We start from the raw sequence: 19304 nt of genomic DNA, 5'->3' as shown, positions 1-19304 counted from the left end.
TCAGACCCACTGATATAGGATATCCTTTTTATTTGAACTTCGTTTCCTGACCCTTGTTTCTTATACACTTTTTTTTGGTATTACTATGCTTCCAGGCACCCATGGCATCTACATGTGCATCTTTGTAATGAACTGTTGCTGTAGTGTCAACTAAAAATGAACAGTTGCAGGAAATCTGTGATACTTGCAGCTGTGTGGAATGAACTGTTTGATCTGGAGAGAAAAGCAGCTTCAGGACCTCAAGGTTGGTGACGGGAGTTGTTCTGCCGTGGAATATGGCTGTCCTTTCCCCATGACATGGCTGCCTGGACTGAAAAGTAATGAAAACAACAAGGTATTGAAACATGCCTTATGATTTGATGTTATGCTATACAGATGTTCTAATCTGGTCTGATCTGATATTGTATGAATCTGTATGAGGATATGTATGTGTACATTATTAATCATGTACTAATGTATTGTTAAAAAGATGAAGAGTTGCTGTACTGATTTGGCAATTGGCTTCAATTGAAAATTGAACACCTGAATCATCAGTTGATCAAGAAGAATCCCTACTTATAAAGTCAACCCTTACCGTTTTGCCCCAGTCAATGCCACTGTTAGTATCGTCTTCGCTGGGCGGAACCTAAAACAAGAAGAAATAGGTTAGTGTACCCTCATGGCCGTCATCATCAATCACACAGCTCTTATGCTTATTTACAACTATTTTTTTATTTTGAATGGAAAACTGTCGTGATGAATGCATGTTAGAGAAAAAAAGTTGCAAAGTTGGAGGGGGGCAGGCTAGTAGGCCAGGCTACCTCCCCCTTTTAGGGCCCCACACCACCTGTAGAATTCTGCACAACTGCAATGTAACGCTCATAGCTTATTGTATCATGATCATATATGTTTAAGTATTATGATGTGTTAAGTAATCACACCGTTAGAGAGCATTTGTCTGTAACTGACTGCGCTTGTATGGCCTTGTATAACTGCCCTTTAGCGCAACAACGGTAAAAATCTGCATGTAAAATGCACCAAATCTTAATTCAATTGGCTTTCTTTTTTTCCTGATGAAGAAATCCAAGAAATAAAATTGTACTGTACCTGTTCTATCCTGCTTTCATTTTCACCAGAAGTAAGTTCAGAAGTGAGGTCAATGATGAACAAATCCTGGAAATAACAAATTGAAGGTCAATAAAACAATATAGGCCATTATCAATGTCAATTCGTGTGGCCATGTTTCTACGATGATGCCCTTTGAATCTGAATGGAGTGTATTTACATTCATCCAATTTATATTCTAGTTCAAGAATGGATTTATACTATGTTATGTATACAATCCGTCAAAGATTTCTAAACAAATACCCAGCAGTTGCTTTCCTCCCGAGCAAAAGAGCTACCAGTATTTACAATCCAAAATCCGTGACCCTAGATGTATCCTGACCACAAGATACCAAAACCTGAAGTTTCACTGCAGTACCATATCATGCCGATAGGGAGTCCAAGTCTTATCATCTAAAGTTATCAAAACTAGCATGGTTACCAAACCTATTATCTGTACAGTCTTGAGAGCCATAATACTAGTAGGTTTTGTAACCAGGCTAATTAAAACCACACACATACATAAATAAATATACTAACACTACCAAAAACCTGACCTTTTGGGAAGGTAACAACTTTCATCATGTACAGTGATTGGTACATCAAATAGCAAATACACGTACCTCGGATCCTGGTATTGCTGGACATTTCTGCAGCTTTTCCCTCTGCTGTAGTTTCTCTTGTGCTAAGGGTACCGGCAGTGTGTCTTCATCCTGTTATTAACATATAAAATTAAAGGACTATTGCTTCACATCTTCTTTTAATGTAGTCCCTTCACCTGTTTTTTTTCAAATTCTTCACTGACAGTAGCATAAAGTTGACATATGGTGCCAGATGTTATGAATTACACGTACTTGTAAAATTGCAGCATGTACAAAAATTGCAGGTTCTCACCTTTACTGTTGTGTAAGCCCTGGATGGTAGTGCCTCCCTGTTGTTCATTTTCTTCTTGTAGGGAGGACTGCGTTGAGCCTGGTGCGCTCCTGCAAACTTGCAATCTTCCTCCTGTGTTCAGATTTATCAACCAAGTTGTGTTTACTTGATGAAAAAATGTAACTATAATCGTGTGCTAAAGACCTCTAGCACGACTGTTATCCTGTCTGATACTTAGTGATAGATTATCCACACTTAGGGCTAGTTGAAAAATTGTCCAATTGTTCTTTTAGATAATTTAACCTTCAACCACATGTAATGTTACAATGTCCAGTTAGGTGATTTACATCAAGGAATACATACCTCTGAAGATGTCAACTGCCAGCTGCAGATTACTTTCCTCCTTTTCCGCTTACGTTGTTGAGGTTTCACCGTCATGCAGTCTTCTTCCTCAGATGTACACTGCAGTAAAACAGATTTAGGACTGGGTGTAAGAATGCAAGAATGTTCTCATTCTGGGAACAAGGTGGCTGTTTCTTTTCAACATGATGATGTTATAAGGAGACTATTGGAATGTAAATGTATATCCAACTGGTTAATATGAAACACACATAATTACTTGATCTACTTAAAGATTTCTTAGAGTAAAGTGACTTGAGACGGTTCAAACCTTCTCCCCAAAACGTACGAAGGAAAACCTGATTGTTGTATTTTATGAAGGAGTATCGGATTATTACCTCTTCTGTGTGCAACAGCTGAAATCTGTTTCCTTGTGGAATGTCAAGATCTGGCAAGGATCCTGACAAGGTGTCAACATCATCTGGACTACTGTAGGAAAGCTCGCTGTCATCCCAGGAGTCTTTCTCACTGCTCTCCTCAGTGTCAGGCTGTTGAACATAGAACAGAATAAATGTAATGAAATATGTTTTTCTCTCTTTGAATAACTCACATCACTGCTATGGTTAATGAGAATTGTTGAGTAGGTAGACATCAAAATTATCTTCACGGCTCCAATTTTACCTACATTTAATAACTTGAAATAACCTGCAAACAGTTCTACAAGGAGATTACAATATTATGAGATATGTGTATTACTCTCCGCCTGAGCTTATATTATGTAGGGTTATGCTACAATTTGACTTAATTTACCTGTTCATCGATATCTAAGCTGATAAAATGGGAGTCCCACACATGTCCTAATAGGACGACATCCCTTGTCTCTTCTTCCCTGGGAGTGGGAGACATCCTGCATGGCCGGATCTCGGTCAAGTACTCAGCTGGGGATGCCTAGATTGAACAAAAAGTAATGTCATGTAACTTGTTGACAACAAAAGCCCATTTTAGAAGGACACATTTTCAAGTTCACACGACTTTACTTAATTTAATTTCATCTGTTTGGAAATACAAAAAGTCTTGATGTTAAATGTTGTTGCTATAGCTTCCTAGGCGTCATGCAGATGTTGAATAAAAAATAAAATACTAAAACAGTTACGTCATATTCAGACACGTATTGTTCATGACCAACCCAACAGACTTATATGGGAGTAAACCTACCGACAGACTTGATATGATGTCTATTCGCACATCCAGGAGATTTGCCGCTGCTTGCAGTGTGAAGTGGTCCCCCACTCGCCCTCACGAGCCATCCGTTCTAAGTATGCAGCCCACTCCTCCTCGCCTCCCTTGAGTTGGGCCAAGGTATCGCTGCAGCCAGGCTTTGCATTGGAAAATGATATTTTCTTTTCAGTCTGGCTATTATAAGATTCAACACTGGTTTTCAAACCTCTTTGATATAAACTGATAATTTATATTTTACATTGAATGCTGAAATTAGAGATGTCAAACATCCGGAGTACCGTACAAGTCGCTAGAATGTCCATTACCTTCATTCATTACTCTAGCCCAGCTTACTTCCAAAATATCATTAGGATGTTGACTGCTCTTTACATGTAATATTCTGAAGATACTGGTGCAGTAAATAAGAACAATTGTAAAAAATGAGGATTCATATTTACCAACACAGGATTGTTTCTTAGGTACGTCACCGCTATGTCCCTCAGATATTCAGGGGACATAGTTGTGCCGCGAAGGCGCCGTAGCTGATCACAAATGGCGGAAAACTGACAGTTCCCGTCAAAGTTCATGTTGTTTCTGACACGAATCCCCTCCAGTGCCAGATTTGCCATAAGCTTCTCCCAGTGGAGGTCGAATGGTGTTAGCTCAGCTGAAGGGTAGAACAAAATTCTGATGAAGTACTATTGACGGCAAATTAAAACAAATGAGATGTTTTTAACCTGCCGTCCCTACCACCTGACTCGGGGCGAGTTTGCATAATCCTAACAGAAGAGCGTTAACCCCGCCCAATAGATCACAGGCCAATAGATATTATCGAGACCCCCTGAGAGTCGATCGTGGTTGGGGCGGGTTTTTTCGGTGCCGCACTAGGAGCTCTCTCCCGCCGGACCCTACTGACATGCGCGGGTCCTGTTTTCAACTAAATGCACCAATCTCTCGAAGCGACTCAGCGCGCCACCCTATACGAAATTGCTTAAATTTCATACCCCATTGACGTAAGAACACAACAAAAGCACACACATACAAAAATAAACGAAAAAAGTCAGCGTAAGACAGGGTGGACTTATCATAGAAATACGTATGTATAATAAACTATGACAAGGGCACATGAATAAAAAATGATTAAGTGTGACCAGACATCTGAACTGTGGCTCGAATTGGCACACAAGGTCTACCATCGTAAATGACCAATTGGCATACCTATAACATTGCTCCAAGCGTGTTTCACCCTAGCGTGGCACTCCAGTTCTTCGTAGTTCTCGAACAAATCGGCACACACATCACAAAGCCACTGTCAATGTGAATGACATTTACAGTTAATTTTATACTCATTCTACAACAAAATGAAAGGTAATGTTGGCCCGAAAGAAAACTACGCAAAATAACACCATCTAGAATTCAAATGATCTATTTCGAACGGTCACAAGACTTTTCGTCCCATATAGAACGTTCGTTCTCTAGTTCTTGTTACGTCCTCGTTTTGGATGTTTCGACCGTTTCGTCCTGATGGAACTTAATAATTGGACAACATAACGTCGTGTTACACATCTAGATCATTTGTAATTTTTTTTGACATGGCGTTTTCCAACTCGTACATTTATTTGTAATATTCACGGTGTCGGGCCGGGGAGGGTTTAGTAGGGGGATTTCTCAATTTTTGTAGGAGGTATTTTACCGAATCTTTGACAGATATAAATCACAGGACCAGTCATCACATAGCATGGCTACCAATAAATAAGCGTTGTGGTTCCGATAAATTACTGTACCGCGCCGATATTCGCGGTATCCGAAGGGAACAAATTTTGACTCGTCACGCATATGCAACCCAACACGCTGTTGAAAATATGCTAAGATTTTATCGAATATGGCATTATAAACTTATTATAAAGTGGTACTTTCGATTTAGGCATTGCTATACGAGGGGAATCATAATTTCATGGACGAAACCGTCATAGCAAAATATGCCCGTCACCAAAGGACGAAACCTACTCAGGAGGACCAAAGTACCAGGGGAGAAACGGATAAAAAGACCCGATACCATTACAAACAAGCTAGGTGAGGTACGATACCACTTACCGTTTTAGTATCCATGATGCGTTGGTTGGTCCAAGAGGTTTAAAGAAACTTGGTCGACCGGCAGGCGACGGATATGAGAGTCTACTTGACTGCAGGAGACGCCGCCCCGATGATACAAAGGTATGATACAAGTCGAGCAGCGGTTTCGGCTGAAACTGGACGCGGGACTGACGACCGACTCGGGCTGACGGTAACCAAAACGGCGCTTCTCTTTGTCGGTACAAGTCGCGATTGGCTCAAGATTACAAAAAAAGGCGGCACAATGTTTCAAAATCGAACTGATACGAAAACTCAGTACAATCTTTAACAAAAGTGCCCAGTACAGACAATACGAAAATGTCGGACTGTCAAAAAGCAGAGCACTTTCAGGGTTGGAATGACCAGGAAGTGCGCGCGATTGGACAAGAGTCGGACAAAAATGGACGGTTCGTTCCGAGAGAAATCGAACAGTGGACGTTTCAGCTGTCAACAACTAGACAAAACCGCTTGCAGACTCACGTGACACATTAATTTCCCATAGTTCTCTCACGGAGTACTGTAAAGTCGAGGAACGTGTTAATTGCCGTTTTGCATTATAAGTGAAGTGGTCTATGGAAGGAGATCCGGCCAGAGGTATGAAGAAGTGTGAAATAGCGAGAGTTCACAGGTTTGTCGCGTTGTCAAGTACGTCGGGAATACTAGTAGTAATTATTCATTCGACATGAATATCGGCCATATCAAGACATCTTTATATTCAACACATAAATGTACAGACATAGTGGCGCTGGACTCAAGTTCACACCTTATCGACATTTGTTCACACAGTAAGAGGCGATGTGATCAAAGCTTTACGCCAGGTTACATGAATATGAACAATGAATGAATGAATGAAGACCTTTAACCCAGACATTTTGTCTTTAAAACCCCCTTAATATAAACGTCTAGTATACACAAGTACTTTCGACTTCCTCTCCCTTTTTAGTAATTGTTTAAATGTAGGTGGCTAAAGGAGTGCGGTTATGTCTTCCTGATTCTATTCGCAATTTGTGACAACTAATTCTTAGTTTTGTAATATGGTGGATCTGTAACGTACATTTGCAATCTTAATATATTTTTCTTCGTGACATTAGTGTTTTAAAATACAAATGTACAAAATGTATATGAAATGTACAAAATGTATATGAAATAAGTACATTCAGAGGCCGACGATATAGATAAGGGTATGTTTACTTTTGCTCTTGCGTAGCTATATAGCCGTACTGAATTATCAGTTTCAGTTTCTTTCACTTCTCGAAGTTATGTAATTTTAGGAGGAAAAGATATTTTCGGGTTGGAAATGATGCAAAAAACTTGCACTAAACGCCTAAAAATTAAACTCATCATCTACACTCATAGAACGTAAACCAAAACTCGACTACTCAACAAGTTACGGAGATAACTTTCTGACGAGTGACATCCAAACTCGAGTATTGTCTACCTGGATGTGTAACCTTCAACTTACCATTAGAATTAAAAACGACTGATATTGTTGGAACAAGGAGATTTAAATAGAACAAGGAGGAAAGTAAAATCCAAGCCAACTGGCTAAAGAATAACAGGGTACATAAAACCTAAACACAGATGATCACTATTTGCGTTTGAGTGAGTAACGTTACTACCGCCCAAGACGGTCATACGGCCTACTGCGATACGGCATGCCCGACAGAAATGCATATAGAAAATAACCCTGCATGGTGATCAAAGGGGTACCGACTGTGGAGTTATCATGCAAATCTTTCAATGCCATAGCTGTAGTTGCCTAGGCCAATTCTAATTCATAAGCGTCAGCCCGCCTTTACAATAAATCAAGGTTATAATCAAGAAAGACACAAAGAACTGCGAAACGATTTGAAGAAAATCGGTGAACTGAACAAAAGAAATACATAAACAAAAAATTAGCGACCTTACGCTAACGTATTCAAACATGTATTTCAATGCCGACATGCCGATTGAGTCGCCACAGCAAGATAGAAAAAAGCGACACATATATTGATGCTATTCATCGCTGAACTGTTTATTGTATTTTGAATAATGGAGTATCAATATCCGAGCATACTATTTGACAGACAAGAGGCAAAAATGTGTTGTTATTCGAGCCATATACGTTGGTATGTAACCTTTTTAGCCTTATTGGTGCCTAGGTATGAAAACCCGCCCCAGAAGTCCGTCGCTGCAAGGTCATGTACTAGTGTGGGTCATCATCTGACAAGGCCCTTCCCGGAGACAGGTTGCCATGCGGCCTGGCGGTTGCTATGCCATGACTGACAGCGGTGTGTCTTTGATTTCCTCATAGTTCTTCCAGTGGGCGTGGTCAATTCTCACTACGCATTGTTTGTTGTTTTTCATGCCTCCGTTCACGTGTGTTTCATATACGCGGGAAAATGGCGTGTAGAACGCCGAGGAAGGAGTGTATTGAAATTTTTCTCTCCACCGAACTTCCCCAAAATATCTGTGGGAAAGACTGCGACGTTAACTCTTGTATACATAGGAGGAACATTCTTGCAGGTCTTACCAGTGCTGGCTTCAAGCCATTGAACGTTTGATGTGGGGCAAGGAGGTTTAAAACCACTTTGAGTGGGGCGCCTCTTTGAGCGCCGGCGACAAGAGCTTGAACATGTACACCTCAAGGAAATCCAAGCTTGGTGGCGCGCTGTGTTAAAAAAAGGCCGCAAGTTAGATAGACAGAGATATACTTCAATAAAACATAAATCTGAAAGGCTTGAAAGACTGCAATAATATTAAACACGGTTATATTGCAACAAGAATCTTAACCTCACGTTATCTTAGTTATGTAAAAAAATATGGACTTCAAAGTTACTAGTATGCAGTGAATATATCTTAGCCATTCATAGCATCTAACCACACATTCGAAGAAGTTACCAATTAATTATATTTTAACACTACAAAATCTAAGGCAATTTAAAAAGAAACTTACAATAAATATGAATGGATTTTTATTTACAATGTTGCCGAAAAATACATTTTCCGTGCACTTGCTATATCGTTTTAACGAGTTGTAATATCCACGACATATGGATGCCATCTTTCTGACCTTTGCCCTTTGTTTTCCAATAAGGACCGTCAACGCGTCGCCATTTCGAGAGTGTTTCTAGCTGTTTTTAACATTTTACGGCCTCAAAGCTCATACCACAAGGGAAAGAATGTTATGCTTGTCATTTTCATTCGTATCACTTCTTCTGGCAACGAATCATTTTCCCGCCGCACTGCCGATACTAGCGTGCACGTGTTTTTTTTTATTTGGTGATCGTCCCGCTTTGCTTGACGATGTAAACAGAGCTAGAGGTAGTCAAAGTTATTTACATTACATGAAAATTGCGTTGTAAAACACCAGTGGGATGTCTGATTTTCTACCATTGACAATGTTTTCTTTGTGGCGTCATAGCGAGATCGACAATTCATCGACTGTTGCATTTCCGGTGCTTTCCGCTAGGGGGCGCTAGGGGGCGCAACCGCACGCAGAAAAAGCGAAATGCTTGCTCCGGCGCATGGGATACGTAAAACCCCCATTAGCGGCCTCGGACCGGACCGGGCAGCGGTTTAGGTGGACCGGGCAGGGCAGCTAAGTCCGAATACCCCATGTTTACCATGTATTTCAAAAGCAAGCCCCATGCATTACCGGTCTTTCGCCTTCAGCCCCCCTCCCACCCATTTACAAGGTGAGTATTTTCGCAACTTCTTGACACTTGATACCCCCAGACGACACAAGGATACATCTGGACACATTTAGAATTCAGTCAAAGAACTTTTTATTCAAATTTTCTCGTTTTTTGCTCGTTTTCGGCCACTTTTCACTAATGGATGCTGTAGAGCAATGGTGCTCAGAGTACAAAAAGAAGATAGAGGCTAAATCACAGCATTCTACTCCCCACCGCGTTCAGAGTTTCGATGTCATTCTGTAGGATGTTTCCCAGGCTGTCTTTGTTGACATATAGACTCTCCTGATCTTCAGTTTGCCGACAATATGAAGAAATCGTCTCTGGTTGCAAGATGGTGAGCCCCTTGTCCCATGGTCTGTTACCAGGCCTGAACTGGCTGCCATGTTGCAGCTTCTTCTTTCTCTTGCGTGCCATGTTGTCTTGGAGATGTCTTGGATGGATAGCTGTCTTCACAATAATTCCTCGTATCGAGTATGGGCTGGTTCTTCCCATCCTCCACTTATAATGACAATGACCATGACAATGATGTTTATTGCATAGTCATGCCCTTATAAGAATAACTCAGCAAGGGGGATGGAGGCTTGGCTCAGCCAGTTCTCACCTGAGCTTCTAGGAGAGCACGATTGTGTATGGGGGTAGCTTGAGTGTTTTTTAGTGTAGGTCATTGTTATTATTTTATATTAGAGTTTATTTTGCCCGCACAGTTAGTCTGTTGGAAGTGTTGGTTATGCTTATTATTTTCAAATAAGGCCTTAAAATACATTCGTGGAATTTGTCTTGGCCATCTGCATTGGAATTAAAAAAAATGATAATTTGGTAATCATGTTTCAAGATTAAATTACTTTAATAGAGTTGATTTGGTTGAAATTTGCTATTTCATGTTAAACTGCATGAAGTGACTGTATTTTACAAACCATCTACTTATCTCTATTAACTCTATTTCACGAATTAGTCACAAACGTATGATTTTCTCTCAAACTTCCTTGCAATGATCTTTTGGGCACCCTTACCATATATGTACTATCATATGGTAACGTATTATGCCCATTGCTGTTTTTTATATTAATCCCAAGGTGAACACTGTAACTTGGTCCATAATAAATTGATAAGAGACAGATGTCTGCTTTGATGCAGAACTGATGTACTATGTACTTGTCCCCTTCGTTGTGCATATCTCAATGAGGCACTTTCTATTGCTCATGGGTTATGACTTATATAGCTCATCTTTCACTCTCGTGTTATATTGACACATTTGATAAACCTTACAATATCCCTTTTTCGTCACCCATGCACACGACGTTATCACGCCACACTGAAGATGAATAATGACAAAAACAGAAAGTTTCATTGCAAGTTTTATTCCAAGTGTTTATGAATGTGGATAAGAACATGTTACGATTTTGGATGTTTGATATAACCGATGACATTATTTTGTTTAGTAAAAACGACAGCAATGGTATGGTTTTTCTTACTACATTGCTTATTACTCATTTTTTTTCTCAAGCTAACGGTATGATTAGAAATTGTAGGACAGTATTTCGAGTATTTAAATTAAGTAACCAGCCGTTAGTATAGTGGTGACCGGTTAGCATACAATGGTTAGCCCGTATATTGCCGGCTTAGTAAGCCTGTAACACGGATAGGTTAGAAACATGAATATGCTAACCTATCCATGTGCCTCTATTAACACATGTCCTGTTGCTAAAAAGCACACAACTTCTAACAATAAATGACATACACGCTGCTTTTTTACAGGATGGTATGACCTGGTAGTCAATTACATTTTGTGCATGTAGTGATGTTAAATACTTTCAATGAAATGCTGAATATAAAGCAGATCATATTAAGGGTGTTGTATTTGAAACATACAGATGCACATGTTTTCCATTTTTTGTTATCCTGATAAAGTAACAAATTCCACAGATAGGGCTGACATTCAAAGTAACTTAAATCCCTGGGCAGTTTAAATTTGGGAAGTCTGTTTCTGAATTTGTTGCAGTTATTGTACTGAAAGTTTTCTTATACGGGTTGAAGAGATTTAATCATATATTGTTGTTAATTTGGCTGTTTGAGGGATTTTGACCCTAAAAATTATAATATTTTCCCAAATTTAAATGAACCAGTGTTTTCTGGGTGTTGAGGGTGTTTTCTTGTTAATAGCAAACTCTCCTAATAACAGTATCGACTTCTTGAATGAATGCTGTGATGAGTACAATTAGATGGCATTATGTAGTCTCAAATACGTTACAGCATAAAGTCACTTTTCTTAAGTAACAAAAACAAAGGGATGTTGTATAATTAGGCCACGTCAATTTAAATAGTTTGTTCCTGGGTCCGATTTTACGATTTTTGTTATTGTTTAAAGGGCCATATACCTTTTTTTAGATCATTGATTGAAAGCTTTGAGCTTTAGGGCACAGAATTTGTTTTTTCTGTTTTTTGCAAAATGAAGGGAAAAATCTAAAGTTTGTGTCCTAAATGTCATATGTTGCCGAAAAGTGCCAACAAAGAAACTTTCTTCCTTTTTTTCTGATTACGAAATGAAGGTAGCTAAAGTCATTTAGAACAGAGGTTTAATGTTAGTTTCATTCATTTATTTGGCCTTAGGAGAGTTTGTATTAACTATGCACTTGCAACAATTATCAATAGAAAAGCAGAGCAGAAACCAAACCAATCAATTTTAGAAACAGGTTTGAGTAGTCTTTCAAACACAATCAGATTTAAATTGGAGATTTCCAACCAAAGTTTGGGACCCTTTAATGATGTTTAGTATACTAGTAGTATGGAAAATACCAGGCAAAGTCAGAATGTCCAGCTAAAAATTTTGGAATACTCAGTTAAAAAGAGGGTACCAAGGTAGACTGTGAGTGTGCTTAGGAGACATGTCCCAAACCGACACCATATTATGAACAGCAAAAAAAGTTTGTAGGTAAATGGTCTTATTCTTAAGAAAGAAAGAAAGAAAGGAAAGTGTACTTTCACCACAGTAAACGTACGAGTTACCTGTCTATTCTTTCTTAGGGTCAACAAAGAAGTCCGAAACCCAGAAACATTAGCAACCTTATAGAAACCAAGTCTTCTTTTTACGTCATTGTGTTTAGGGGTAGAAAATCTTTTGGATCAGGTGTTTTTTTACTATATATAGATTTCTATGAACTTTGATGTTTAATACGTTAATCTAATAGAAAATAACAACATAAGCATACCTAGCCATGAAATGTAGCAAATTTGGATGGCACCCAAGCTATCTGCACCCAAATCTATAAACTACAACAGTATGGTTGCTCAGCAGGTGGCATCGACACATAAAGACAAAAATAATGCTACACTGTGATGGAGTCTCTCGGACGTAGCACGCGTAAGCATTTTGTCCAGGGAAGCACATTTGTGTATACAGTGTAATGATAAAATAGGTCTAAAACAAAACAAATGCTTCAGAAATCAAGTGAACCAACAGTCGCATGACATGTCGCTTCACTGAGGATATTGATTATACAGTGATTGTACTAAATATCTTGCAATGGAACCATATTAATCAAATCATCTAACATTTTGACATGAAACATTTACTAAAAAGAGGCTTCATAATGCAAAAAGCAGCTAGTCAAGCAACTGGATATAATTTTAGAAACTGTCGGATGTTTTTAAGTAGCATCCACCACCTTTCGTCAGTGACAGTAGAGAAATGCAGTTTGATAAGCACGAACGTTTAATTCATATGCAAGTAATTCAAGGCAATTTGCTTTCCTTCCAAATAAAAAGTTAGACAAGTAAAAACAAGGGTAGACACCTATTGCTTGTCTTTGACAGTGTTAATTCTTTGTCTACGGAAGGCGTTTAGCCGAAGAAACGTACTAGTATTCCCCAAGGTTAACATAAGCTCTGTAATAGTAAGCATCATATCTGGTCGGATTGGCATCGAGCTCCAAAGAGAGCCCGTCCTAACAACGTAATAGACGTAAAATTGTCTGCTTTAATGGACAATAGACTGGACACCAGACAACAAAAGTGGTGCATTATTTGCCAGCTATGACTATGGGCACCAGAAGCGCGCTTCGTAGTCCTTGCATTTGTTGTTGCCATCCTGGTCCTCGTTCCTGCAGACAAAGCCGACTTGTGGGTCGAAGAAGTGGAACTTCTGCCCAGTTTGGGAGGCTGGGGTGTTGGTCCCTTTGACGCGGGCCTGGATGCCCGAGGGCTTGGCGCAGATCTGCCCGGGCTTCTCCCGATGGAGGCTGGACAGATACTCCCAGTCTCCGCTGTAAGACGGGTCGTCACGGTCATACCAGTCGGTCCAGCCGGGGCATCCTGAAATTGGAACTAGGTATACATGTACATGTATATACACATCATCATACACGCCTTTAATTTACTAGATATACTGTAACAAAAATGTGCCACTTACCACCAGAGACTTGACGAACTCCCTCCAATGCCTCTTCAACTGCAAGAATCGATAAAAAAGCAATAAAGTTCCTTGTTTTAGGAGGGACACACCTCAAGCACTTTAAAAGGAAGTAAAACAAACCATAGGGTCCAACACGTTTTAAGCTCTTGTGATATTTCGCTTTCTTCTTCTTCAATCAGGCCTTAAGAAGGAAAGGACATCGTATACATAAACTATCTCCCCAACTGAAAAACAGTCATGCAAGGTGGCCATGTATGCAGCCGATACGATTCTTTACTTTTCACACCGTAGCATACAGACAATACAAGACACACTCCAGAACGATTCTACCCGGTTAGTACAGTGGTTCCTCGCAAACAGACTTTCTTTAACCCTAAACAGAACACCTGGGGTCCGCGCAGACCCCAGCACTATATATTCTGTACTCTGTGTACCTAAGACGCGCTTTCTTTCCCCCAGCAAAGACCTCATTTTAATATTATAATCGCATTTAAATGAGCAAGGTGCAAGTAGAAGATCGTAAATATGCAATAGGTATGGTGATAATTGCTGTAGCTTCACCACCCACTGCCCCTCCTGCTATTTTGCATTTGTATGTGCTAACTTCACGCTCTCTTTGAATTTTCAGTGTTCTTGTCCTCCTAGAACAAGGAGCTTTAGTCACATGTGATGAAAGCTCCTTGGTTAGAAGACTTTATGGCTTGAAACATGCTTGAAAAGAAAGTAAAAATGAAAAACAATCAAAACACATTCCTAAATACAGCATGTATCCACCAGTATCTAACTCAAGTCTATATAACGGGGTCTTATAAATTGGCGATGGAGCCGGGATTTCAACTGTGTATTGCATGTCTTTTAGGAAATCAAAGTCAGTGAAGTTATAACGTTCTTGATTTTTGAACCTGCTTTGACCAATTTCTAATCTTTCCAGCCGCCTCCCGAAGACCTGTAAAGGCTACTGTAAGAGACTATGATGACCATAGTTTACAAACAGGATTCAAAATGACCATTTTATGTGCTTATGTGTTCTTTAGTGGCCCCTATCAAGGACGTTCTATTCCGGCTTCGCCCCTAAAAATCTAATTTCAAAGAATCCAAAGCTATGTAACATTTCACGTCATCAAGATTGAATGTTAGGGAAGGACTGGGAAGCACGTACATGGCGCTCAAAATAAACAGTGTGAAAACAGAGGGCCAACAAACTACATGTACTGTAAAGCTAGGAAGTTTAGGGAGATACGGGGCATGGATGTAGGTGCATGTTTGGAGCCAGACAAGTCAATACACATTTTTCGTCTCACTGGGCCGGGGGTAAAAGTCTTAGATTTAACTCCTTTCTTCATATGAATTATAAGACATCTATCTGTTTTCTGCCCAACAGGCAGAGCTGTTGTTCAGGTTTATAGCTGCTATCAATAAAACTACATTTAAAAGCTAAAACCTTGCACTAGAAGAGTAAGAAACAAATGTTTAAAAACAAAGACTTGTGGTAAAGTCTGAATTTGAATGGATACATGCTGCCGTCTGCCCACTATGCATAATTAAAGATAATTGCCCGTAATAGCCTTGAGTGAAGGTGCGAAAACAATTAATTTCATTCACAGTCATGAGGCTTGATAAAGATTGACAGGTCAAGGAAGGAAATCTACCAGAATTTAGACTTTTAAACTTTAAAGCCCGAGACCAAACTCTTCCCATGGGTTTACAAAGTTGAAATTGGGTGCAAACAATGCATAAGAAGTCCGTTTATATGAATCGGTTTTCAGAAAAACTACTTTATCCCCTTATATCTAGCTATTGGCAGATAAAGTTCTAGAATTCTACCAAAATGGACTATATTACAAAATATTTTCAAATCTAAGCTTTATTCTTCTTTTCTGGAAACCGATTCCTATAAAGTGCATATCTCTCCACATTCTCTGAAAGTATTGTATTACAATTCTGAGCAGAAGGGTTTGGTCTAGGCCGATTTTATGGAGTCATAATGGTCTAATATTATTATCAATTATGGAACAGTTATGCAGATTTTCGACGGACAAAGTAATTATTTAGAATCAGTGGTATTTTATCTAAGTTACTTCCAAATTTGAAGTTGATTGGTCCAGCCAAACTGGAGATACATGCGATTTTACAGCTAGCTCTGTATCACTGCCATTTTAGTCCAAAGCGCGTCTTAGGTACACGGAGTAATATCTTTTTTTGTTTCTAAAGATTTTTTTCTGAAATTTTAGGTAATTGTCACCCACAAAGTTGTCTCTCAATACAGTGCAGAAAACTCCGTTTCTACTATTAAAAAAAAAAATTATATCTGACTTTCTGAGCTAATAATATAGTCCGCCATATTGGATTTTGACCAATGACGTCACCAAATTAGCATATTCTATGCATATTAAATGATTTAACTTATATTTAATTATGTAAGATGTTTTTCATGTTGGAAAAGAAGCATAATTTAATATAAAACTCAGAATTTTTTTTTTGTTTAAACCAAAATTACTTCTATTTTAAAAAATAATGCCTGCTAGAAACCCGTTGCCATGGCAACACAAAAAAACATCAACGTCTCCAAATTTGATACTTCTAGCGCAAGCCGTTTAGCCGCTATCTGAGATCAAAGTTGGGCCTCAAAAGCCCCTTCAGTCTGAAATGGGTTTAAAAATCGGGTATTTCTTCTTGTCTTCTTTTCTTTACCAAAAAATAGAAAAAGTTCAAAATGTATAATTTTTGTATGTAATGTGGACACAGATGTTCCCACATCAGTTTGCAAAACAATTGAGCTGGTAGCATGTTGATAATTTCTAAAATCAGCAAAAAACTGTTCTGGGGTCCGCGCGGACCCCAGGTGTACAGATTAATCAGTCCGGGAAGGTGTTCTGTTGAGGGTTAAATCCCTCCAAATGCAAGTCAATGCTGGTTGGTTCAAACGGTCCAGAGCTGTTGACCAACACTTACAACTTAGGCTAACTGGGACAGAATTAAAGCAAGTGGACACGTTTAAGCACCTAGGTTTTGTGCTTGACAATACCCTAGCCTGGAGCGACCACTTTCTTCATGTGTCAAAGAAACAATTGGAATAATGAAGTGTTTGAGACCATACTTGAACAGACAAGCCCTACTGACAATATACAACACATTGTTCCTCCCCCACATCCAATACTGCAGCACTGTTTGGGACCAGGGCTCGCTTGCAGTACAAAATGAGATTGCTTTCTTTTTTCGGTGCAGTCCTCTGGAACACACTTCCTCCTCGTGTCAGAAATGCAAAAAAAAACTCTGTGTCTTTAAAACGACCTTTTCATCAATTTGCATTTAGTATTATCTCTTTGTTAATTTTTGCATTTTAATTTTGTACATAACATTGATATTCAAATTCAGTCCCATTATCAATATTATTTACATCATTTGTCATATTTATTTATTTATTTTGTTTTCTGTATGTTATTACTTTGTCCTGTTTCTTTTATTATCACGACAATCATGGTTGTACTTAAGTTAGTTCTTTTACTTTTGTATTGAAAAAGGAAGTGTTGAAAACCACCATTGGCGATATGAAATAAAAATGAAATAAAAAAGGAAATACATGTTGGTACGAGATGATTCTGAAATGCTATGAGATGCTACATTACAGTAGTTACATGTTTACATTCATAATGGCATTGAACAATGTAATTTGAGATGCCTGGGATATCGCTTGTAGGAGTCAGAAGAGACGCCTAGTAACCCTGGCAAATATTGCAATTTTTTTGTTGGCCATTAGTTGTGTAGCTGTTCCGTACCATCTGTCTACAGCTCTACATTATTCCCGTATTGCTCCATTTCGTCCGAAGGAGGGTCGGCATCTTTGAAGGGAGAGCACCATTTTTTTTCTCTTGCAAATGCATTCGAACACCATTTCTTAGCTTATGGTTTACACTTTTCACAGATTTACACTAATTCTGTTATAGATCGATCGGTAAAGCACGTTGGCATTAGTATATCGCCTTTGCGCAACCCGTATTATGTTGTATATAGCACTTAGGCAGAACATCTTGTTTAAGCTCATATTCCAGTATATATATTTCCATGTAAGAAAAACATGCGGTCTATATGTATGGTTTTTAAATGTTGTGTCGGAATAGACCTCGTCTGCAGCTGGCAAAATTCTGATGCAAGCTCAACCGAAAATCCAAAGAAAACCAAAATCTGCCGACTAAAACATCAAGTTAAGCACTAAAAGTTACAAACTAACCGGGTTCATCCACGGAACCACCCCATTCACTTTCTGCAGCTCTATCCTCTTCCTCGATCATATCTGACATTGAAAAAAATAAAAAAAGTGATAAATATAACATGATCAGTTTTAGACGCTAACAGCAAAGATTCTTTTTAACATCCCCTGTGCCGTGAACTTGTAGATGGGATCTTTTGTCCAAACCCGAGGTATGTTGTCGTTACTCCATATTAAACAGAGGTCTAGACCTAGCTTCCTTTTTATCGGGCTGTCTTTTTTCGTACAGGTATTGAACTTCTGATATGAAATCATGTGCAGTTACATGTTGGGAAAAAACTTTGCGGGCACATGGCACGGTAAATGTTCTGGGGTATGGCTGAAAGAGGGACAGTACTTTTGAGAGTCTCCACCAGGCGCAGCACTTCGTTCTCGGTCTGGTCCCCGGTGCTGCTTCGAGCTTGTTGCGGCACCTCTGCCGGGGACAGGGTTTCGTCTGAAACACGGACAATGAAATATAGGCACGTTTGGGATTATGTTCTCGCTGCAATTCAAAGCGCCACCTACATCGGCTACTGGACTTAATTTCCACCTCATAAAACGTCCGTTAACATTTGAAACAGCCGGTGCCATATCCGTTTTTGCCTACACTTGAAAAAAAAACACAGAAGATCAAATTTGAAACTCTAGTTGTATTGCCATGAAATTACTTCTGATCTCGCTTGTTATAATCACTTGACGCACCTGTAAGTACTTCAGTTGTCGCCGAGCGTCCGATCAGAAACACCAGCCCCACAGTCAGGAGCAGTTTAACTGCCATCTCAGATGTCTAGGAACCTGATAATGAACCACAAAAAGTGATTAAAAGCTATCCGGGGCCAAGTGACTCAAATAGTTGATCACCTTGGTGCACAATTACAATGTATCACGAGCTGTTTCTAACGGAAAAGAGATATTTTTAATACTTTAAATCTTGTAATGTTCGTGGTCGTTGTATTATCACGGTATTCGCGTTGACCGCTCCATCGCAAAGTCATGACAACGCGAATGTGATTTGTTTAAAGCGACGGTCACAACTCGCCGTACGTGCTTCTGCGTGCTGTCTACGTGCAAAAACGTGGGCAATCGTACGGCATCCGTGCGTGGTGAGTACCACCTCCGTACGGAATCCTACGGATTTGGGAGCACGCAGACACGCCGTAGAACTTTAAGTGCATGTAATACATTTTCTACGTGCGGTCTGCGGATTTACCACCCGTGCGTGCGAGTACGTGCGACGCGCGTGCCCCGTACAGCCTATGAGCGTGCAACGTACGGACTCCGTGAGTCTAACTTCACTATTCTCACGTGCAATTGCTGTACGGACAGCGCACGAAGGACGTGCGTG

General features: G+C 39.6%; 1 protein-coding gene across 1 annotated transcript; it reads right to left on the bottom strand.

The window, feature by feature from the left end:
- Positions 1-10729: 10729 nt before the first annotated feature.
- On the bottom strand, positions 10730-18550 carry LOC109471318 (cartilage intermediate layer protein 1-like). The gene is made up of 5 exons (XM_019770608.1): positions 18520-18550; positions 18315-18413; positions 17939-18001; positions 13708-13746; positions 10730-13610 (listed from the first exon to the last, which is right to left on the bottom strand). Exons 1-5 carry the CDS (start codon positions 18548-18550, stop codon positions 13336-13338), a joined length of 507 nt encoding a protein of 168 aa, XP_019626167.1. The 3' UTR covers positions 10730-13335.
- Positions 18551-19304: the final 754 nt, after the last annotated feature.

This window comes from Branchiostoma belcheri, unplaced genomic scaffold, assembly GCF_001625305.1.
Source record: "Branchiostoma belcheri isolate BF01 breed outbred unplaced genomic scaffold, Haploidv18h27 scaffold248, whole genome shotgun sequence".
Classification (NCBI taxonomy): domain Eukaryota; kingdom Metazoa; phylum Chordata; class Leptocardii; order Amphioxiformes; family Branchiostomatidae; genus Branchiostoma; species Branchiostoma belcheri.
Note: the sequence above shows the minus strand (reverse complement) of the source record. Positions and strands in the feature narration are given on the sequence as shown.

Coding starts and splice junctions, on each gene's coding strand:
- LOC109471318 (XM_019770608.1), bottom strand. CDS start 18,550: ATGGCACCGGCTGTTTCAAATGTTAACGGAC. Junction 18,414..18,519: donor TGTTTCAAATGTTAACGGAC/GTTTTATGAGGT, acceptor TCCGTGTTTCAG/ACGAAACCCTGTCCCCGGCA. Junction 13,611..13,707: donor AGTTCGTCAAGTCTCTGGTG/GTAAGTGGCACA, acceptor TTCCAATTTCAG/GATGCCCCGGCTGGACCGAC.